This window comes from Garra rufa, chromosome 18 (genome assembly GCF_049309525.1).
Source record: "Garra rufa chromosome 18, GarRuf1.0, whole genome shotgun sequence".
In the NCBI taxonomy this organism is placed as follows: domain Eukaryota; kingdom Metazoa; phylum Chordata; class Actinopteri; order Cypriniformes; family Cyprinidae; genus Garra; species Garra rufa.
Window position 1 is genome coordinate 7,364,399 of NC_133378.1, and position 23,614 is coordinate 7,388,012.

Here is a 23,614-nt window from a genome sequence, read left to right on the forward strand (position 1 = left end):
TGTAAACTTTATTTTTTTTTTTATCTATTCATAATTAAATTAAATTCTCCACAAACTACAAAAATACAGAAGGCAATTTTTAAAATGTGGAAAATAATATAATTCCAAAAAGTAATGGAAATTACAATATTTAAAAACTTTTTTAACTCGTTCTAAACTTTATTTATTTATAATTAAATTAAATTCTCCAAAAATTCTCCAAAATCTACAAAAAAATCATAAAAAAGCCAAATATTTTATTTATTTATTTTTTACAATTGTAAACTTTATTATTTATTTATGTATTCATAATTAAATTAAATTAAATTAAATAAAAAAATTATAACTATAGAAAATAATATAATTCTAAAAATTCATGGAAATTGCAATATTTAAATTATTTTTTAACTGGTTCTAAACTTTATTTATTTATAATTAAGTTAAATTCTCCAAAAATTCTCCAAAATCTACAAAAAATCATAAAAAAGCCAAATATTTTATTTATTTATTTATTTTACAATTGTAAACTTTATTATTTATTTATCTATTCATAATTAAATTAAATTAAATAAAAAAATTATAACTATAGAAAATAATATAATTCTAAAAATTCATGGAAATTGCCATATTTCAATTATTTTTTAACTGGTTCTAAACTTTATTTATTTATAATTAAGTTAAATTCTCCAAAAATTCTCCAAAATCTACAAAAAAATCATAAAAAAGACAAATTTTTTACGAATTGTAAACTTTATTATTCATTTATCTATTCATAAGTAAATTTAAAAAATTTTTAAAAAATTAAAAATATGGAAAATAATATAATTCTAAAAAATTATTTATTTATTTATAATTAAATTAAATTCTCAAAAAATTGTCCAAAATCTAATCAAGGTAATTTAAAAAAATGTGCAAAATAATAAAAAATGTAAAAGTTATGAAAATTGCAATACTAAATTAAATTCTCAAAAAGCTACAAAAAGCCCTTAATAATTCTAAAAGGTAATTGAAAATTGCACTTTTTTTTTATTAATTCTAAACTATAGTTTGTTAATTTTGCCTTCACAAAGAATATCTAGCCTCCAATCTCTACAGTAATATATATATTTTTAAATTTCCCTCAATTTTTAAAAACCATGGAAATGTATTAATCAAAAGGTGTGAGAGTCAGTCAGTCAGTCAGTCAGTATGTCTATTTTTCACCAGTTGTGCACATCTGCATTATCACTAATATACTGCACTACTGTTCAAATGTTTGGGGTTGTACAATTTTGAATTTTGTAAATGTTTTGTTCACCAAGGCTGTATTTATCTGATAAAAATACAGTAAAAACAGCAATATTGTCAAATGTTATTAAAATAAAAAATGACTGCTTTATTTTTAGATAGATTTTAAAATATAATTTAAGAATAAGTTAAGAATTTAAAAGTCTTCAGAAATCATTCTAATATGCTGATTTACTGCTTAATAATTAATTGAAAGTTCAAAAGATCAGCATTTATTTGAAATTGCAAACCTTTAGCATTATAAATGTATTTTTCTATCACTTTTGATCAATTTAATGCATACTTGCTAAATAAAATAAAAATAAATAGATAAATCCTACTGACACCAAACATTTGCATAGTAGATAATGGTGTATCTGCAATAATAATAATAATAATAAACTTTTTATTTTCCTATGTATTATCAGATTGCTTTTGCTGTTGTTTATATTGAAGTAGTAAGCCACTCATGGCTGTGTGTTACAGTGCTTTTTACCATAATTTACCCCTTTGCATCATGCGACTATCTGTAGACACCTGGTGTTAAATGTCTTGCTGAAGGACATTGAGTTCATAGATAAACCCTTGTCCATGAACCTACAACCTTTCAGTGAGCAGCCTTGATCTCTAGTCACCACCAGGCCACACCGCTGGCAGATATTTGAGCTGAAGTCAGAGTTGTAACCTTGTGACGTCTTTCCTGCAGGTTCTGACGGCCGAACAGCAGCTGCTGGCTGCTAATAATGACTACAACTTCGACCATCCAGACGCCTTTGATTTCATCTTGCTGGTTCACACTCTCCGCAAGCTCAAGCAGGGCAAGAGCGTCAAGATCCCAGTCTATGACTTCACCACACACGGACGCCAGAAAGAATGGGTGAGTGGAAACACACACAGAGGGTGTGTAAAATCATTTAGATCAGATGAACAAAATATGTGGGTTTGATGTGCCTCATTTTTCTACTCTGATTTGCTTAAAGTGTCATGTTTATGTAAATGATCAGTGTTGGGAAAGCTGCTTTGAAAGCAGCTGCATTATTTTAAAATGGCTCAACTACAGTCAAGATACCTTTTGAACAAGTGGCTAGCTATATTTATAAGTCGACTTTTTGTATTCCCAAACTAGCTTGTGTTGAAAAGCTAAGAATTATGGAAATTGTTAAAGTGTAAAAATTACAATAAATAATACAATTAAAAAATAATGAAATCATACAAACTTAAAATGAAAAATGTTAAATAGTAATAATAATATAATAATATAAAATATATATAAAAAAAAAAAATGTTTTGTTATATTCCCAAAACTGGGTTGTAAGCTAATAATTAATTCAATTGAAAAGATATAAAAGTAAAATATATTATTTTTGAAAAATAAATAATGAAATCGTAAAAACTTAAAATGAAAAATCCAATGATAAATATGTAAATTTAAAATTAACTTTTTGTTATATTCCCAAACTGGGTTGTAAGTTGATGTACTGCTAATAACAAATGAAATCGAAAAAAACGTAAACATTTAAAATAAATAATTAAAAAAATAACGAAATCATAAAAACTAAAAATGTAAAAAATAAATAATTAAATCAAAAATTTAAAATAAACATTTTGTTATATTTCCAAAACTGGGTTGCAAGCTAATAATGAATTAAATCAAAAAATAAAAATAAAATATATAATTTTGAAAAATAAATAATGAAATCATAAACACTTGAAATGAAAAATGTGACAAAATAAATAATTTAATCATAAATATGTACGTTTTAAAATACACTTTTGTTATATTTCCAAACTGGTTTGTGAGTTGATGAAAAGCTAAAAAATCTATTAATTCTTAGAAATGAAAAAATTAAAATAAATAATTTTAGAAATAAATAATTTAATTGTAAAAACGTAAAATGAAAATAAATGTAAAAAAAAATAAATTTAAAAAATAATTACATAAAAATATATAAATGACAAAAAGGTCAAATTAAAATTAAATCATTTGTAATAAAAGCATAAATTAAAATAATAATTACAAATAAATCAATTAAATCGTAAAAATGTCAACTGAATACCAATTATTTTAAATAATACTTAAAAACATGTCAAAGTAAAATAAACCATTTTAAATACAAAACAAATCTAAATAAAATGCTTATTTAAAAAAAAAAAGGTTTACCTGCATGTCATGTGACCATTAACCAACAGAGAGACATGAACATGCAAATATTGTTACATTTTTAAAATATTAACTTAAAATCCTGAAGTAAATATTTTAGGTCAAAGGTTAAAAACTTTGGTAAGCCCTGTTAGATACAAACAAAAAGTAGCTAACCTCTGGTTTTCAACTAACAGAAGCTAATAAACACTGCAACAGCTTTTTAATGAACTATAATATTACATCATTCAAGTCTGAGCATTTCAGCACTCAAGATTTATTTAAAAAAAAAAGATTGTTTGCTGAAACATGTTTAGAATAAAGCAAACGTTCTCTGTTAGAATCAAATATAACTTCTTTTTTCAAAGTGCAACAAAAAATAATTAAAGTAACAATTTTAATTGTTGATCTGCCTGCAGAAAACGGTGTATGGGGCCAGCGTCATTATATTCGAAGGGATCATGTCATTTGCAGATAAAGAGCTGCTGAAGGTAAACATCATCAAATCTGTCATATTGTGGTAATGTCTTGTTTTTCTCCACCATGATCTGATCTGGAGCATCATCTGTCTGTGTTTTAGCTGCTAGACATGAAGATCTTTGTGGACACAGATTCTGACATCCGGCTGGTACGGAGGCTCAGGAGGGACATCACAGAGCGAGGCCGGGACATCGAGGGTGTGATCAAACAGTACAACAAGTTTGTGAAACCAGCCTTTGAGCAGTACATCGAGCCCACCATGAGACTGGCAGATATCGTGGTGCCACGCGGTGAGTTTGCATTATGAAAGACAGCATGCTCTGTTTTGTAAAGTTGTACTAAAGTTGAACAAAGCTTTCACAGTTCACATATTGCATACTGCAGCAATAGTGCTAGTATGACTTAGTAATGCTTAGTTTGAGTTCCTGCTCTTTATTTCCTGTAGGTGGCGGCAACATGGTGGCCATTGATCTTATAGTGCAGCACGTCCACAGTCAGCTGGAGGAGGTAAGATCAACAGAAATGTTCAGAAGATTTATTGTAATATCTAGCCGTAGACAGCACCGTATTAGCGATCAAAGATACAATAACAATCATTTCATCATGGTGTTTCTGGTTATGAACAAAATGTCAGATGTCTAATATCGCCCCCTTCTGGATGAAATATTTTTTACTTGTAAACTGAATGTAGATCACCTATTTTAACATTTTTAGCAGAAATATAATATATAACTATAGTTACATTAACTGTAATATTTAATTGTAAAATGAATTTATAGAACTAATAATATTTAAAACTACCATTTAAAAAAATAATGAAATCATGAAAATTTAAAAGGACAATAAATGTAAAAAATAATGCAATTAATTGTACAAATTGTGCAAATATTAAAATTAAAATAACTGAAATTATAATAGTTGAATCCAATAAAAAACAATTATTTAAATCATACAAATATAACAATTCAAATAAATATTCTTTAAAATAATTAAAATATAAAAATAGGATAAATATTAGTGATAATTAATTTGTAAAAATATAAAAATTAAAATAATTTAAACATAATTAAATCAAAAATGTAAAATAAAATATTAACATGTTTAAATGTAAAATGAATAAATAATTGCAAAAAGTTAAATAATTGTAAAAAATAATTAAAAAATGTAGCTTTAATAAAAAAAATTGCTAAAAGTAGTACAATCATCAAATATTTAAATTAAAATAGATATTAAAAATAAATAAATGTCATCCTTAAAAATAAGATGAAAATAAATAATCTAAAATAATAATTAAATCATGTAAAATAAAAATAAAATAAAAACAAAAATAAATCATTAAATCATAAAAATGGAAAATGGAAATAAATATTAAAAATAAATAATAATTAAAACGTGTCAAATAAAAATTATTAAAAATAAACCACAAAAATTTAGCATTAATAAATACTTGCTAAAAGTAATACAATCTGAAAATCTTTTAATTAAAATAAATATTAAAAATAAACTATTTAATCCTAAAAAATAAGATGAAAATAAATAATTTGAAACAACAATTTATTAAATCATGTAAAAATACATAAATCATAAAAATGTAAAATAGACATAAATATAAAAAATAATAATAATAAAAAAGACAAATAAAAATTAACCACAAAACTGTAGCGTTAATAAGTAAATACTAAAAGTACTAAAATCATAAAATCTTTACATTTAAATAAATATTAAAAATAAATAAAACTGAATCCTTAAAAAAAGCAGAAAATAAATCATTTGACATAATTAATTAAATCATGTAAATGCATGTAAAAGAAAAATAAGCTATTTAAAAACAAAAATAAATATTTAAATTATAGAATTGTAAAATAGAAATAAATAATAATAAAAAATGTTCAAATGTAAAAATTATTTTTTAATTATTAAATAAAAAAATAAAAATAATAATTTTAAAAATAAACCACAAAAATTTTAAATTAATAAATAATTGTAAATTTAGCTGTAAATAAATAATTTGAAATCATTAAATCATGTAAATACATCAAGTAAAATAAACAATTTTAAAAACAAAAATAAATACTAAAATCAATTATGTAAAATAAAAAAATATTAAACCTAATTTGAAAAATGTAAAATACATTTTTTTAAATAAAGAAATTACAAAAATGTAAATTGTAAAATAATTATTAAATAAAAATGTCAAATATAAATAAATGCCGAAAAATGAAGCATTAGTAAATAATTGTTAAAAGTAATAAATTCTAAAAATATTAAAATAAATAATAAAAATAAAGGAAGCTGAAAATAAATAATTTGAAGTAATTAATTAAATCATTTAAAAGCATGTAAAAGTAAACTACCATTTATTATTACCAATTACCATTGTTATTCATTACCTACTTGTTTTTTTAAATATACAGTTTAATATATTTTAGATTATTTTAACAGATAATGAGAGTGTCTATATGATTTTCTCATACAAAGAAGACTCTCCTTCCTTGTGGGACATATTCAGCAATATTTCCTTTATAATGTAGAAATGTGTTTTGTTGATTATGAATATTAAAGTCATCTTCATTGTTTCTCCTATGATTGATTAAAGCAATAATCAGTAAATGCGCACCTCATGAGAAGTAGTTTTAATAACTCTTGTGCATTTTGGATTGGGAATGCTTTGTAGTGAACTAATATTTGACTTGTCATGTGGTTTGTATCACTGACTGTAATATTGAACGGCAAATGATGTTACTCGTTTTCAGGCCCACAGAGAATCTGCATCCAAAATGTCATCAAAATTCGAACACTCGCCCACGGCTTTTGTGTGTTTGTTGTACATTTTGAGAAATTTGATTATATTTTCATCTATCAGTACAAATCTAATAATGCCAGCTCCCTACAATTTCAGATTTCCTCCTAAAAAGGCCCCTTTAAAGCAGATTCTGTGTGGGCCTGTTCATGTTGTGTACTGTTATACTGGTGTGACACGTTTTGTTTGGCCGTGCTTCCTCACCGCACTGGATTGTTCTCTCCTTCCTCCATTCTCCCCTCTTCCTCCCCTCGCGGTGGCACAGCGTGAACTCAGCGTCAGGTAGAGTAGCACTGCTCGTCATCTTCTCACTTCCTGTCACTGCCTGCTCAACCGCCCTTCCAGAAGTTTCCCCTCTGCACTGACCTGAGCCCAGTCTTGACAATCAGATTGAGAACTGATAATGATATTTAGAGCAGGAACAAATGCAGGTATGAGGAAACTGGGCTGGATCAGTCTGTAGGGGTAACTTACGCCAGCCTCTCATGGAATCTTCCTCCTCCTGAGCTCTGCTGCACTTCCTGTAGGGACCAAAAGAGGGCAGTGTCTCTTTATGTTGACTACTAAGTGTCACATTGATATTTATGAGCATTGGTGTGGTTCAGTTTTGTAAATAATGAATCAAGTGAATTTGAATATCACGAAAGACACTTATGTCATATTTCACCTCAAAAAAAAAAAAAAAAAATTATATTTTTAAATTTATAAGTTAAAAAAATGTATAAGTTATATATATATATATATATATATATATATATATATATATATATATATATATAGTTATTTATATATGTAGTTATATATATAGTTTTAAGTTAGTTGTCAAGGCAGCAATTCAAATTTTGTATTTTTTTTCCATTTCATTCGTTTTGCATTTCTAATGCAATATTTATATTTTATTGCAACTTAAATTAAATTACTGAAAATGAGTTACAGCTAGTTAACAGTCACAACACTGGTTTATTTATTTATTATTTTGTTAGATTTATTTTTATATATTTTTATTTTATTCTGTCTAAGGTTTTTTGTTTGTTTGTTTTTTTGGTATTTTATTTTTTGTTTTTTATTTTGTTTAGTTTTTTTCTGGTTTTATTTTTTTATTTTGTTTTTTTATATTGTATTTGTTTTGTTTTAAATTTAGTTTTTTGTTTTTTAATGTTTTGTTATTTTATTTTATTTTTTGGGGCGGGAGGGGGTATTTTGTTTTGTTTATTTTTTTGTATTTTATTTTTTGTTTTGTTTTATTTTATTTTTGTATTTTTGTGCTTTTTAAATTTTGTTTTGGTTTATTTTGTATTTTATTTTATTTTTGTTTTGTTTTTACATTTTGTTTTGTTCTTTGTTTTTTTGTTTTATTTGTTTTGTTTTAAATGTAGTTTTTTTGTTTTTTAATGTTTTTTGTATTTTATTTTATTTTTTTGTTTTGATTTTTATTTTTTTATGTTTTGTTGTTTTTTGTATTTTTTATTTTGCTTTTAATATTTTATTTTTGTTTTTTGTTTTTTTAATTTTGTATTGTTTTATTTTGTTTTTTTAATGTTGTTTTATTTTTGTATTTTATTTTTTTTTATTTGCGATGATATTTTTGTTTAATTTCATTTTTTTTTTTTTTTTTTGCTTTATTTCGTATTTTATTTTATTTTTTACATTTTGTTTTGTTCTGTTTTATTTCGTTTTTTAGTGTTTGTTTAGTTTTTTTTGTATTTTGTTTTGACAATTTTAGTTGGTTTATTTTTATTTTTAATTTTTATTGTTGTTTTTTTCTTTTTTCTGTTTTGGGGTATAATATAACCCAGAAGTGTTCTTGGCTGGATTTACAAGATTATTCTTGTTTTTCATTAACATAGAAAAAAATCTGGCATTGTCAAAAAATACTGAAAGGGCCAAGCTTTATTACTACACATAGACCCACACTGATATATTCACAGCTATGATGTTTGAGAAACCATAAACCACCACTGCTCAATCCAGTACTGACCAGCAGTAGAGCATGATGGGATGGATGTCTCATGTCATGATATAATACAGGAGGATAGATGCTCAGCGCTGCAGTCAGGAGGGAGGCAGATACCTTCTGTTTTTCCATCCTTCAGTGTTTAACAGCAGACACCCTCCCTGCATGCTGCGTCTAAAAATACTCCGCTGTCTTCCTCCCCTTGACCTCTCTTTCTCTTACTTTCTCTTGCTCTTTCTTTCTTTCCCCTCGCGTTCTCTCTCTCATGGTTGTCTCTGTAGCTATTGTCGAACACGGCGTCTCGCACGCACTGAAGTTTCCTATGTCTACTACAAAGACTTTCATTTTTCCGTTGGGCTAGAAACGACAGCACATGAGTGTGTGTGTGTGTGTGTGTGTGTGTGTGTGTGTGTGTGTGTGTGTGTGTGTGTGTGTGTGTGTGTGTGTGTGTGTGTGTGAGAAAAAGACAGAAAGGAGAGGAAGAGAGAGAGAGAGAGAAACATGAGGAAGTACAGCCCCCGACACAGGATGTAACAGACCTTTGTGTCAGTGAGAGTGAATGAGAGGATGACAGCTACTACAGGACTCACACCAAAACTGACATTTTCTCAAAAAAAAAAAAGAAGATGCATTGCATAGTAGTACCACAGCTTGCACAGCTTAAAGAAATGGTTCACTTAAAAATATCAATTCATCATTTATTCACTTTACCTCACAATACACGAGACAAATCTTACAATTCTATGCGCTGTGATACATAACAGTAATATGAATGGATTGTGATTGAAATTGAAAAATCACTTTTTTTTCCAACCTGATTTCATGACAAAAGCGGTTCTGTAGGAACTTTTTCGCAAGATGCGAAATATGTATGCATGTTCATTTCGTGACATATTTGATGTGAAATGTCCACTGAGTGGTGCTAAAAGAGTGTTGGTATTTTTCCCCCCAGAACAGATGAACGTACTTATGGTATGTTTTATGTGACGTTGGTTTTGTACATGAACCACAGTTCTGACTTGAAATGTCCACTGAGTGGCGCTTTAACTCTAATGTTCTGTTACGTTTTAAAATAATGTACCATTTGCACTACACCTAAACCTATCCGATAGTATGAACAAAAGTGAATGTGATGTAAAAACACAATCGCAAGCATGCCATTTTACCTTGTTTTTCAATCTCTCATCTTTCAGCTCTTTCATCGTAAATTTTTCACAAGATTCGTATCAATCTGTTGAAAACTGCAATATACAGTCAAGCCAGAAATTATCCATACCCCTGGCAAATTCTGACTTTTCAACCAGCAAGTTTTTTTTTTTTTTTTTAGATAATAAGACGATGTACAAGAGGCATCATTGTGGAAAAAATATTTCTCAGCTTTTATTTACATTTGAACAAAGAGTGGCATGTCCAAAATTATTCTCAATAATCAATAGAAAAGCCTTAATTGGCTATTACAGCAAACAAATTCTTTATATGATTGCTGATCAGCTTTTCGCATGTCTCCACTGGTACTTTTGCCCATTCATCTTTAGCGATGAGTTTCAACTCTTTCAGGTTGGAGGGTCTCCTTGCCATCACCCTGATCTTTAGCTCCCTCCACAGATTCTCAATTGGTTTTAAAGTCAGGACTCTGGCTGGGCCACTGCAAAACGTTAATGTTTTCATCTGCTAACCATTTCTTCACCATTTTTGCTGTGTTTGGGTTGTTGTTGTGCTGAAATCTCCACTGGTGCCCAAGGCCAAGTTTCTCTGCAGACTGCCTGATGTTGTAGTTGAGAATTTTGATGTATTGCCCCTTTTTCATGGTGCCGTTTACTGTGATTAGGTTCCCTGGTCCACCAAAAAAAAAAAAACATTAGGGTCCCATTACCATGTTTGACAGTGGGGATGGTGTTCTTAGGGTTGAAGGCTTCTCCTTTTTTACACCAAATGAAGGCTACATCATTGTGGCCAAACAGTTACATTTTTGTTTCATCTGACCATAAAACAGAAGACCAGAAGTCTTCTTCTTTGTCCAGATATGCATTTGCAAAGGCCAAGTGGGCTTTTGTGTGCCTTATCTGGAGAAGTGGTGTCCTTGGTCTGCGTCTGTGGAATCCAGCGGTGTGCAGTGTCTGATGAACTGTCTGTCTTGAGATGTTGCCACCAGCAGAGCCCAGATTCATCAGGATGGCCTTGGTGGTGATCCTTGGATTCTTTTTTAACTCTCTCACTATCCTCCTGTCCAGCACAGGTGTCACTTTTGGCTTCTGACCACATCCTCTGAGATTTTTCACAGTGCGGTACATCTTGTATTTTTTAATAATACTTTGCACTGTAGCCACTTGGAATTTAGATATGGTCTTATAGCCCTTTCCTGACTTGTGAGCAGCTACAATGCGCAGCCGCAGGTCCTCAGTGAGCTCCTTTGTCTTAGCCATGACTGTCCACAAACCAACAGCAGAGAGCTTCTGTTTTTCACCTGTTGAGTTGATTAAAACAACTGTTCCCAATGAATCAGGGTAATTCGGATGCTTTAGAACAGCTTGGACTATTTGGAATGGTATAGAACTTTGGATTTTCCCATAGACTGTGACAGTTTGCAAAGGGTATGAATAATTTTGGACATGCCACTTTTTGTTCAAATGTAAATGTACATTGTCTTGTTATCTTTTGGGAGAAGCCTGTGTCATTTCCGGTCAAAAAAACAACAACATTTTATTGCTGGTTGAATAAAACTAACTTTAAGCCAGAATTTGCCAGTGGTATGAATAATTTCGGGCTTGACTGTATGTACTTATTGGTATGTATTTCACGTCTTGCAAAAAGGTTCCTACAGGTACTTTGTTTTTTTTTTCTTGAGACCAGGTAGCTTTTTACTATACTATGGCTGATCTACAAAACACAAATGTTGGTCTTTTTAATGAAAATTGAGAGATTTATGTCCAAAGTGATGACTCTTCAAACAGTATTTTATTTGAGTCAAGTGGATTAATCCAAGATTGCTTTATATAATGAACAGTAGGGGTGTCGCCATATACTGGAATTGACAATAATCGTGATGTTTAAATAATGAAATATCATTATCATGTTAATTATGGGTGTCGCAATATACAGGTGTAGAGGTTTTGCACTTACGTCATGGATTCGATCAGTTACCTACATGCATTGCCATATTGGTGATACACGGATGTAAACAACAGCATGGATTGCACGGTTAATATACTACTGAATACGTTGTTCTGCTAATTTATGCTGTTTAAATTGTGGAAATAAACACGTGGAAGCTGCTAAATCACATAGAGAAGGGGCCCTATCATGCGGCTTCAGGCATGACACAAAGGTGTTTTGCTAGTTTCAGTATCATTTTCACGTCCTCGCCACATTGTTTAAATAGCAAATGCATTTGCACCCGTTTGTGCACCTATGGGCGTGCTGGTCTGAAAACAAGGTGTGTTCAGGCAAATTGTTGGCTCGTTGCTATTTTGAGACAACTGAAATAGACTGCGCCATTGACCAACTGAAACTTGGTCTAAAGTCAATGGCGCAATATTTTTTTTTATTATTTATTTAAAGGGGGCGTTAGTAAAGTAGTAAAGTAGTGTTTAGAGAATTTGGGAGTGAGGTGCAGACCAGAGGCACTTTCTTGAGGCTGAGGCTTATTCATTTTACTTTTGGTGCGCAAGGGTCTTAACAGTTGCCAAAAATAAACATTTGGGTTTTGTTTTCTGTTTTCTCGGTTTGTTAGGACAGGACAATATTTGGCCGAGATGCAACTATTTGAAAATCTGTAATCTGAGGGTGCAAACAATCTAAATATTGAGAAAATCGCCTTTAAAGTTGTCCAAATGAAGTTCTTAGCAATGCATATTACCAATCAAAAAATAAGTTGATATATTTACAGTAGGAAATTTACTAAATAAATAAATATCTTCACGGAACATCCTAATGATTTTTGACATAAAAAACATTTTTGGCTGTTAATATACCTGTGCTGCGGGCCAGGGTCACATATGTTAAACACAAGCACAAACATGTGAGGGTGAATAAAGGATGACAGAATTTCATTTTTGGGTGAACTATCGCTTTAAGACAAAGTAAGTGATGTCAGCCTTCATTGGTTCCATTACTGACGTCAAACCTGCCATAACTCGGCATATTCGAATGTGCATGAAAGACAAAAATTTCCGTCAGCTCCCCACAAAAATCTACCGTAAGGCTTCAGACGACTTGCATCACATAACTTTTGTATGTTGGTTTTTTGCTATAAGCAGATGTGATATTTTACTCCTTTTGTATTCCACAATGACAGAGTGAACTGTACCTTTAAAAGGAGACTGAATGGCATAATCAGTGCAGGCTGATTTGTCCACAGAACATGCACACAGTGTGCCGATGTGCCGATCGCAGCTGTCACACTCTTGTTCCACTCTGAGTCATGTGACCGCCTCATCCTCCCTCACCTGATAGTGTGTGACGTCTCTTTTCTTTTCCTTCTCTTCCTGTTGTCATTGTCTGTTTTTCTGTTGTTTGTCACTTCCCCCACAGAGAAAGCTCCGCTGGGATATGTGAGGAGATTTGCTTATGATTTATTTATTTTTTTGGTTTTATGTTTTTGCTGTTGTATTACAAGCCATAAGTAGAACAGCAGGGATCTTGGTGTGATTTCCAAAGACTGCATATTGTCACATTTGTCTTTTAATGAAGCGGCTAGTTTAAATGTAAAGCAATGACATTAATGTTCTGCATGAGATTACATTGAACGCAGAGTTTTGTTTGTTGACAGGATGCAGTCCTTGAACTGACTGATTGTGAAATTGAATCATGGGATACTCCCAAACAAACCTGACCTACTCAGAGCTCATAAAGCTTTCTAACAGGTGTGATTAACAGTTTTTGTAAACTGGAGTGAACAGTGGCTTTAAACAGTATTTGAACACTCTGAATGTTTGGGCTCGGGGAGGGAGGGGGTCTGTCCTCGCCAGCCATTTACATTAGTTAACAACATTTATTGTGATCTAAAAATTATACTTAAAGGAAAATAAAATTTCACTCCTCAGGGGCCCTCCCCCCACTTGGGCCCTGGTAATTTAGTCCCCCTTTTCATCCAACTACAACGCCCCTGGTCACAGTTAAGCTCCACAATTGGTCAAAAATAAAAAATAAATAATTAAACACAATAACAATAGTTCAAAATTTGGTTTAAAAATTAAATAAATGAAAATAAATAATAGTTTTAAAATTAAAAAAAATATATATTAATTTTGTCAAATTAAAAATAAATAAATAAATAAAATCAAAATAGTTCAAAATGTTGTTCAAGTCATGGTTAAGCCCCAACAATTTGTCAAAACTAAACAATTACAACAACAGCAATAATAATAATAATTAATTTAAAAAAAGTAAATAAATAAAAGTAAAAAGTAATATTGATTAAAATAAATACTAATTACAAAATTTAAACTAATTCATATTTTGCTCAATATTTGTTAAAAAAAATTAAACATTTAATTAATTCCAAATGTTATTACAAATAAATAAATTAAATAAATTAGATAATGGTTTTTGGAAGTTAGTGCTTATTTATATTTTTGTGGAAATTATGGTGACTAAAGGTCAAAAGAACAGCATTATTTAAAACTGAGATATTTGTTATAATTTAAAGGTCTTTACTGTCACTTTTTTTAAAAGCTTTTTTTTTTAGCTTAGTTTTGTTTTCAGTTTTTTTATGCTAGTATTTTACTTTGTAGTTTCCTTTTTTTTGGTTTGTTTTTAATTTAGTTTTTAATTAATAAATGAATAAAAAGTATATAAAAGTAAAAAATTAATTAAATAATTAAAATGAATATTCTAAATAAAATAATACAAGTTTTGTTAAATATTTGTTAAAAAACAATGTTAATTCCAAATTGTATTAAAAATAAATAAATGAAAATCAATAGACAATGGCTAATAATGGTTATCACCAATGTTGAAAACAGTTGTGCTTAATATTTTTGTGGAAATTATATTTGTCAGGATTCTGTGATGAATCGAACAGCATTATTTAAAAGAGATATTATTAGAATTTAAAGGTTCACTTTTGATCAATTTAAAAAATATTTGCTGAAAAAAGTATTTCTTTCCAAAAAAAAAAAAAAAAAAAAATTAATGACCCCAAAACATTGAACTAAAATCATAAAATGTAAAATATAGTGTAAAAATACTTTTTGAGGCCACCATATGTATATAAAATTAAACACTAATTTATAGATTGGTCAGATTTTCATTTGGAGATTGTCCTTTGGTTCTCTGTTATATAAATCATTCCTGTATGCTTATAAATCCTCGCTTCACGCTTTCCTCTAACATTGCATTAACATTTGTGTGACACTAGTAGCTATAGCATGTGTTCCTATCTGCCTGTGTAGTGTTGGAATGAACATACTTCTTAATTCCACTGCGTTGACGACTTCCTGTCTGTTTCTCTCTGATGATGGTAACAGGGCGGCTCTAGCGTCTGCCCATCAGGCCCAGCCCCTTCCACAGACCCTCAGTGTTCTGGAGAGTACGCCGCAGGTCCGCGGCATGCACACCATCATCAGGTCAGACACACATTCATACTGTATGCCTGTGCCGCAGCAGTTTACCTCACACGTCTCACACTAGTGTATGCATTGTGTAAAACTCAGCAGTACTAACTGTACAGTATCTCATATGGATGTCCAGTGTGTAGTAACATGGAAAGACTTAATAGAAAACTAGAAAAATCATACTTTTCATATATGTAGGCTAGTACAGTGTTTCTACCTCTATTGGTTTTGCTTTAGAACCCAGAAATGCTACATTTGACACCCAACCCAACTCACAAAGTTGGTACAAAAGTAGACAAAATCTCCAACAATATGCCTGAATATTCAGTTTTGTCAATGCAAACATCAGCAGGAGGTAACATCATCGCCTGTCATGTGCTATTGGAGATTTTTTTCTTTAGTTTTGCATAGATTTTTATGTATTTTTCCTTGTATTTAATTTTTCTAGTTTTGTTTTTTCCTTTTTTGGGGGTTGGTTGGTTTTGTTTTGTTGTTTTATTTGTTTGTTTGTTTGTGTATTTATTTTTTTAGCTTAGTTTTGTTTTCATTTTTGTGTTAGTTTTTTGCTTTGTAGTTTTTTTGTTTAGTTATTTTAATTTACTAATTTTTGGTTGGTTGGTTTTGTTTTGTTGGTTTGTTAATTTTTTTACCTTTATTTCATGCTAGTTTTTTTGCTTTGTAGTTTTTTTGTTTGTTTGTTTTTTGGTTGGTTAGTTTAGTTTATTTTTTATGTTTGTTTATTTTATGCTAGTTTTTTGCTTTGTATATTATTGCTTTTTTTGTTTGTTTGTTTGTTTGTTTGTTTGTTTTTTTGGTTGGTTAGTTTAGTTTATTTTTTATGTTTTTTATTTTATGCTAGTTTTTTTGCTTTGTAGTTTATTGCTTTTTTGTTTGTTTGTTTGCTTTTGGTTGGTTAGTTTAATTTTTTTTACTTTTTTTATTTTATGCTAGTTTTTTGCTTTGTAGTTTATTGCTTTTTTGTTTGTTTGTTTGTTTGTTTGTTTGTTTGTTTGTTTGTTTGTTTGTTTGTTTTTTGGTTGGTTAGTTTAGTTTTATTTTTTTATGTTTTTTTATTTTATGCTAGTTTTTTGCTTTGTAGTTTATTGCTTTTTTGTTTGTTTGTTTGTTTGTTTTTTTGTTGGTTAGTTTAGTTTATTTTTTTACGTTTTTTTATTTTATGCTAGTTTTTTGCTTTGTAGTTTATTGCTTTTTTTGTTTGTTTGTTTGTTTGTTTTTTGGTTGGTTAGTTTAGTTTATTTTTTTACATTTTTTTATTTTATGCTAGATTTTTTGCTTTGTTTGTTTTTTTGGTTGGTTAGTTTAGTTTAGTTTTTTACGTTTTTTTATTTTATGCTAGTTTTTTGCTTTGTAGTTTATTGCTTTTTTTGTTTGTTTGTTTTGTTTTTTGTTTTTTGGTTGGTTAGTTTAGTTAATTTTTTTACGTTTTTTTTTATTTTATGCTAGTTTTTTTGCTTTGTAGTTTATTGCTTTTTTTGTTTGTTTGTTTGTTTTTTTTTTTTTTTTTTTTTGTTGGTTAGTTTAGTTTATTTTTTACGTTTTTTTATTTTATGCTAGATTTTTTGCTTTTGTTTGTTTTTTTGGTTGGTTAGTTTAGTTTATTTTTTACGTTTTTTTATTTTATGCTAGATTTTTTGCTTTGTTTGTTTGTTTTTTTGTTGGTTAGTTTAGTTTATTTTTTTACGTTTTTTTATTTTATGCTAGTTTTTTTGCTTTGTAGTTTATTGCTTTTTTGTTTGTTTGTTTGTTTTTTTGTTTGTTTTTTTGGTTGGTTAGTTTAGTTTATTTTTTACGTTTTTTTATTTTATGCTAGATTTTTTGCTTTTGTTTGTTTTTTTGGTTGGTTAGTTTAGTTTTTTACGTTTTTTTATTTTATGCTAGTTATTTTGCTTTGTAGTTTTCTTTGTATTTAATTTTTCTAGTTTTTTTTCTTTTTGAGGGGGTTGGTTTTGTTTTGTTGTTTTATTTGTTTGTTTGTTTATTTATTTTTTAGCTTAGTTTTGTTTTCTTTTTTGTGTTAGTTTTTTGCTTTGTAGTTTCCTATTTTTTTGTTTAGTTATTTTAATTTACTTATTTTTTTTGGTTGGTTGGTTTTGTTTTGTTGGTTTGTTAAATTTTTCTACCTTACTTTATTTCATGCTAGTTTTTTTGCTTTGTAGTTTATTGTTTGTTTGTTTGTTTGGTTTTTTGTTTTTTTGGTTGGTTAGTTTAGTTTAGTTTTTATTTTATGCTAGTTCTTTTGCATTGTAGTTTCCTTGTTTTTGTTTAGTTTTATTTATTTTGGGTTGGTTTTGTCACTATTTATTTATTTGATTATTTATTGAATTCTTTTAGCGTTGTTTTTATTTAGTGTATCATTGTTGTTTTGTTTAGTAATTTTAATTAATTTATTTGTTTTTTGGTTGGTTTGTTTTGTTGGTGTATTCATTTTTTTACCTTCATTTTGTTTTCTTTTTATTTTATGTTAGTTGTTTGTTTTGTAGTTTACTTGTGTTTTGTTTTTGTTTGTCTTTTTTTAGCTTAGTTTTGTTTTCTGTTTTTTATTTTATGCTAGTTCTTTTGCTTTGTACTTGCCTTGTTTTTGTTTAGTTTTATTTATTTTGGGGGTTGGTTGGTTTTGTTTTATGGCTTATTATTATTTATTTATTTGTTTGTTTGTTTTTTGTTAAGTTATTTTAGTTTATTTATTTGGTTGGTTTTGTTTTGTTGGTTTATTTAGTTCTTTTTACCTTAATTTTGTTTTGTTTTTATTTTATGCTAGTTTTTTGCTTTGTGGTTTCCTTTTTTTTTTTTTTGGTTGGTTGGTTTTGTTCTGTTGCTTTCTTTTTTTAGCTTAGTTTTGTTTTCTGTTTTTAATTTGATGCTAGTTCTTTTCCTTTCAGTTGCCTTGTTTTTGTTTTTTATTTTTGGGGTTGGTTGGTTTTGTTTTATCGCTTATTATTATTTATTTTATTTTTGTTTTGTTTTTTATTTTATTTTAGTTTATTTATTTATTTGATTGGTTGGTTGGTTTTGTTGGTTTATTTTGTTTTTTACCTGAATTATTATTATTTATTTATTTTTATGCTAGTTTTTTGCTTTGTGGTTTCCATTTTTGGGGTTGGTTGGTTTTGTTCTGTTGCTTTCTCTTTTTTTAGCTTAGTTTTGTTTTCTGTTGTTCATTTTATGCTAGTTCTTGTTTTGCTTTGTAGTTAGTTTTTTGTTGTTGTTAGGTTTTTTTTTTGGTTGGTTGGTTTTGTTTTTTAGCTTAGTTGTGTTTTCTGTTTTTTATTAAACCAATATTTTCACATATTTATTTATTTTTTTTCAGCTTTTTTTTAGGGGGGGTGTTTTGTATCTTTTTTTAAGCTTAGTTTTGTTTTCTGTTTTATATATTTTTCTAGTTTTTGCTTTGTAGTGGTCTTGTATTTTTGTTTATTTTTTTAGTTTTGTTTTCTGTTTTTTATGTGTTATGTTAGTTTTTCTGGTTTGTTGTTTTTGTTTAAGTTTTGTAGGGTTTTTTTATTTTAATTTTTTTTTAACAGATTTTACAGGGTTTTTTCTTTCACAGGTTTTAGTTTTTTTCTTTTATATTGCTTTCGCCACCCTCTAAAGACACACCAGTGACCCACAATTGGGTGGAAATTGTCCCTCCCCCTCATACTACCTGCAACCAACTACCAAAATCAAAAAACAGAAGCCAGTGGCTGAAATTTACTCATTTCGAAAGTTTTTTTCGTTGCTTTCGTCCATGCCACAGGCTGCGCGTGGTTATGCCAGGCTCTAACGTAAACTAACAGCTATTGCATGCTAAAATAAGACAAGTCCTACTATGTGCCCCATGTAAATAGCTGTTAGGAAAATTACATTGGTCAGTTTCTTCAAAGTTCTTAAATGTGTTAATTTAAGTACGTCATCTAAAATATTTTGAATAAAAAGGATATAAAGGTCTTCTATTATGGTAACGTTTTGAACACAAACACACGACTGTTGTAAAAGTAATTTTATCATTCACGCTTGTGTTGCAGAAATAAAGAGACCAGTCGAGACGAGTTCATCTTCTACTCCAAGAGGTTAATGCGGCTCCTCATCGAGAGAGCGCTGTCCATCCTTCCATCTCAGGTGAGAAAAGACTTCACAGAGTGAAGATGGAGGAATTGCTGGGGAATCTTTAGATCGACCTATTAATGTCATGCAAACGGATTTGAGTGTGGGCATGGAGGCCTCATCTTCAACATGGAAACTTGGCTCACTTGTCCACCGCAGTGGAAATTCAGACTAACAAACTCAACGTGATAGAAATCGGCAGCAGCGACACAGCGACCTTTACACTTAAAACGCTCACAGGAGAAGTGCAGTGGGCTAGTGAGCTTCACGATGGTGCTGCTGACATTTTACTGTGGCTTTTAATCAGAGAGGAAGATCAGTTCAGCTACATATGATATGCCTGGACAAAAACAGCTTGACGTTGCAGTTTGTCTGTTATCTGCCGCAGGTTCACATTGTTCAGACCCCACAAGGAGAGGATTATGAGGGCAGGACCTTTTATGGAAAGAGGGTAAGAAAATAATGCACACTACTAGGTGCATTTAGATAATGTCTTTGGTAGTTTGGTGTCACCAGCTCATTAGGGGCTTTTCTCTGTCATACAGAAATGTCTTTGTTCTCTGTTGTGTAGCTCAGGCCCTAAAAAGGAAATCTCAGACTCACCCTTTTTGTTTTGAGCAGATTACTGGTGTGTCGATTCTCAGGGCGGGAGAGACCATGGAGCCCGCGCTTAGGGCCGTGTGCAAAGACGTCCGCATTGGCAAAATCCTCATCCAGACCAATCAGGACACAGGAGAGCCTGAGGTAACGCCCCTTTCCGCTCTTACTACACCACACATCAGATCAAGTGAGAATGTATTTATTTATTTAGTTGGTAACACATAGTTTGCGGACCAGTTCTCACTATTAACTAGTTGTTTATTAACACGCATATCACAAGCTATTGACTGTTTATTAGTACTTATGAACAGTGTTTGGGGAAAGTTACTTTTAAAAGTAATGCATTACAATAATAATTACATAGTTACTTTTTATGGAAAGTAATGCGTTATGTTACTTTTGTGTTACTTTTTAAATCTGGGCAGGGCTTGCTTGTTTGTTTTTAATATAAAAAGTTCTATTTTTGGCAAATGTAAAAGCCTTTTCACACCAAAAGCCTCAGGCTTAGAGAAAAGTAGACCGCAGAAGAAAAAATGTCAACTCTTCAGCAATAAAAAAAAAAGGAAAACAAATGTTAGATTATCTTGAGTCATTTTTGCTTATAAGTATGGATGAATTGGATCATCGAAGATCGGCAGCAAAGATATTAGTTAATAAAATGGGATTAAATACATAAAGGAAATCTGTATTATTTAACATTTAATTTTTGTAGGTTTGTGTTGAATTTCACTGTTTTTATTCATTTTGAGGAATACTGTATAGTGGGTGAGATGAATTAATGCATTTTCACATTTATTCTAGAACTAAAGTAACATCTTATTCACAATTTCTCTCAACATGGGGACAGTAGAGCTTTTAATCAATAAATGGGGCGTAACTGGCGTTACTTATTTGAAAAAGTAACTTGTCAAGTAAAAAGTAATTAGTTACTTTACTAGTTACTTGGAAAAAGTAATATTGTTACCTAACTTGTGTTACTTGCAATGCGTTACCCCCAACGCTGCTTACGAAGCACATATTAATGGCGTATTCTGCATGATCATATTTTCGATCTCCTAATCTGATCCATACCTATACTTATTCGTTTCTTGAGGCAAACTTTGCAATTAATAGTTAATAAGGAGAACTGGTTCTCTAAATAAAGTGTTACCAACCATTCATCCATCATAAGTTTTATATTCAAGATTTTTGTTTTGTTTTATATTTTTTTCTGAGCAGTATTTTTGTGTAATTTGTTCATTAGTACAATTTCTAGGTATTTTATATTTTATCATTTTTTGTTGCTTTAATGTGTAGTATCAATTTTCATTTTTAAAATAATTTTTATTTTATAGTTTTTAGATTTGCCAGTCAGTTAGGTCATTCAAATTATAATAAATCTCAATGTATTCATAGTTAATGTATTCAGGTAATTTCTAGGACGTAAATAATATAGTAATAATAATAATAATATGTGAAATAATATATGATATTAATATATGGTTTAATTGATTTGTGTGGTTGATGGTGTTTTTTTTTATTAATATATTTTTTATTTTAGCTTTTGGTTTGTCAATTACAAATTCTGATCAATCTAAGAAAGAAAACAAAATATGTAAAAATTTCAGCGATTGTGTGGTTGACACGTAGTTATATATAATGTTTATTTATTTATTTTTTAGTTTTTTAATTGTCAATCAGTTAAATAATACAAAGTATGATAAATCTTTATTTATTCATAGTTAACATATTAAGTTTTTCCTGGGAAAGAAAACAAAATTATATGTAAAAATATTGGTTTCAGCAATTTGTGTAGTTGACGCGTATTTTATTGTATTACTTCTTAATTCATTTTTTATTTTTATTTTAGTTTTTGGTTTGTCATCCAGTTAAATAATACAAATTATGATCAATCTTAATTTATTCATAGTAAATGTATTACATTTTTTAAAAATGTAAAAATGAAAACTAAATAATATGTGAAAATCTTAGTTTCATTCATTTAATTGTTATTTAAGTTTAGTTTTTACATTTTCAATCAGTTAAATAATTGAAATGATGATTAATCTCAATGCATTCATAAGTAATATATTCAGTTTCTTTTTTTGTTTCTTTAAAATTAATTTATTCATACTTAATGTATTAAGTTTTTTTTCTAGGAAAGAAAACTAAATAATGAGCAAATATTGGTTTCAGTGATTTGTGTGGTTTACACACTTAATTTTTTTTTTATTATGTTTAATTCATTTTTTATTTAATTTTAGTTTTTTAATTTTTCAAATGATGTTAATGTATTAAGGTTTTTTTTTCTAGGAAAGAAAACTAAATGTGAAAATATTGGTTTCACCGATTTGTGTTGACATGTATTATTTATTTATTTTAAAAAAATATATATTTTTATTTTAGTTAATTTTTGGATTGTCAATTAGTTAAGTAATACAAATTATGATAAATCTTAATTTATTCATAGTTAATGTATTACCTTTTCATTTCTAGGAAAGAAAACTAAATAATGTGAAAATATTGGTTTCACTTTATTTATTTTTATTTTAGTTTACTTTTTGGATGTCCAATCATTTAAATAATTAAAGTGATGATAAATCTCAATTTATTCATAGATAATACATTCAGTTTCTTTTCTAGGAAAGAAAACTAAATTCAGCGATTTGTGTGGTTGCCAGGAGTAGTGAGATATGTACACGTGTGTATATATATGTGTGTGTGTGTGTGTGTGTGTGTGTGTGTGTGTGTGTGTGTGTGTGTGTGTGTGTGTGTGTGTGCGTGTGTGTGTGTGTGTGTGTGTGTGTGTGTATAAGGCAGTGAAAATACAAAATCTATGTGCAACAGTGCTCTAGTCTTACTTGCATCTTTCTATTCTTCACAACAGTGTGGTGCATCAATGCAATTGTGCAATTTATGTTTGGAGTACCACTTTTAACATATTCCCGTTACCTGACAAATACTGAAGCAGCTGTTCTGCACAATATAATATAAGATAAATATCATTTTTAAAGAAATACCATTAAATATTTATATAATTGCTTGAAATACATTTCTATTTTAATTGTATTCATTCGATTGATTGATTTGGGTATATCATTGCTGCACATTTAAGCTGTCTTTTATCTTCCCGTCCAGTTGCACTATTTGCGTCTGCCCAAAGACATCGGCGAGGATCACGTGATTCTGATGGACTGCACTGTGTCCACCGGAGCGGCAGCCATGATGGCCATCAGAGTTTTACTTGTAAGTGTGCATCTGAATCTTTTTTTTCCTGCACACAACTGCAACACCTCTTGTCATCTAATGGAACTGATAATGCGCAGTGGCACAGACACACACGCCTACTCAGGCACCACATGTAGAGCGGCCCAGTTTGTTTGTCTGTCAGTGTAGGCGTAGCAGAGAAACCTCACTAGCTGACAGCGGCCGTACAGCATGACATAACTTTACACATTCTCACATATTAATTCTACAGTTGATCCAAGGCTGAGCTGTATTTATCAGAGTTGCTAAGACCGTTTTTGGCATCGGTGGAAGTTTAGCAAAGTAAACACTCTCACTAGATTAAATATCATTTGTCTACCAACACTGAAGATATACACTACCAGTCAAAAGTTTTTGAACAGTAAGTCTCTTCTGCTCACCAAACCTGCATTTGTTTTATCTAAAGTATAGCAAAAACAGTAAAATTGTGAAACATTTTTACTATTCAAAATAATTGTTTTCTATTTGAATATATTTTAAAATGTAATTTA

General features: G+C 29.3%; 1 protein-coding gene across 5 annotated transcripts in view; it reads left to right on the forward strand.

Annotated features, from left to right (window-relative positions):
* Positions 1-23,614, forward strand: part of LOC141291699 (uridine-cytidine kinase-like 1) — a 51,332-nt gene that overhangs the window by 20,688 nt on the left and 7,030 nt on the right. For 3 of the 5 annotated variants that reach the window (XM_073823857.1, XM_073823859.1, XM_073823861.1), the window contains exons 4-13: positions 1,952-2,122; positions 3,805-3,876; positions 3,966-4,155; positions 4,311-4,372; positions 13,150-13,169; positions 15,087-15,185; positions 19,199-19,292; positions 19,666-19,728; positions 19,899-20,021; positions 22,995-23,102. In XM_073823857.1, coding sequence (XP_073679958.1) covers positions 1,952-2,122; positions 3,805-3,876; positions 3,966-4,155; positions 4,311-4,372; positions 13,150-13,169; positions 15,087-15,185; positions 19,199-19,292; positions 19,666-19,728; positions 19,899-20,021; positions 22,995-23,102 — 1,002 coding nt within the window. Of the gene's footprint in view, positions 1-1,951; positions 2,123-3,804; positions 3,877-3,965; positions 4,156-4,310; positions 4,373-6,930; positions 6,948-13,149; positions 13,170-15,086; positions 15,186-19,198; positions 19,293-19,665; positions 19,729-19,898; positions 20,022-22,994; positions 23,103-23,614 lie in introns of all 5 variants that reach the window. The other 2 variants (XM_073823858.1, XM_073823860.1) reach the window with 1 other exon arrangement.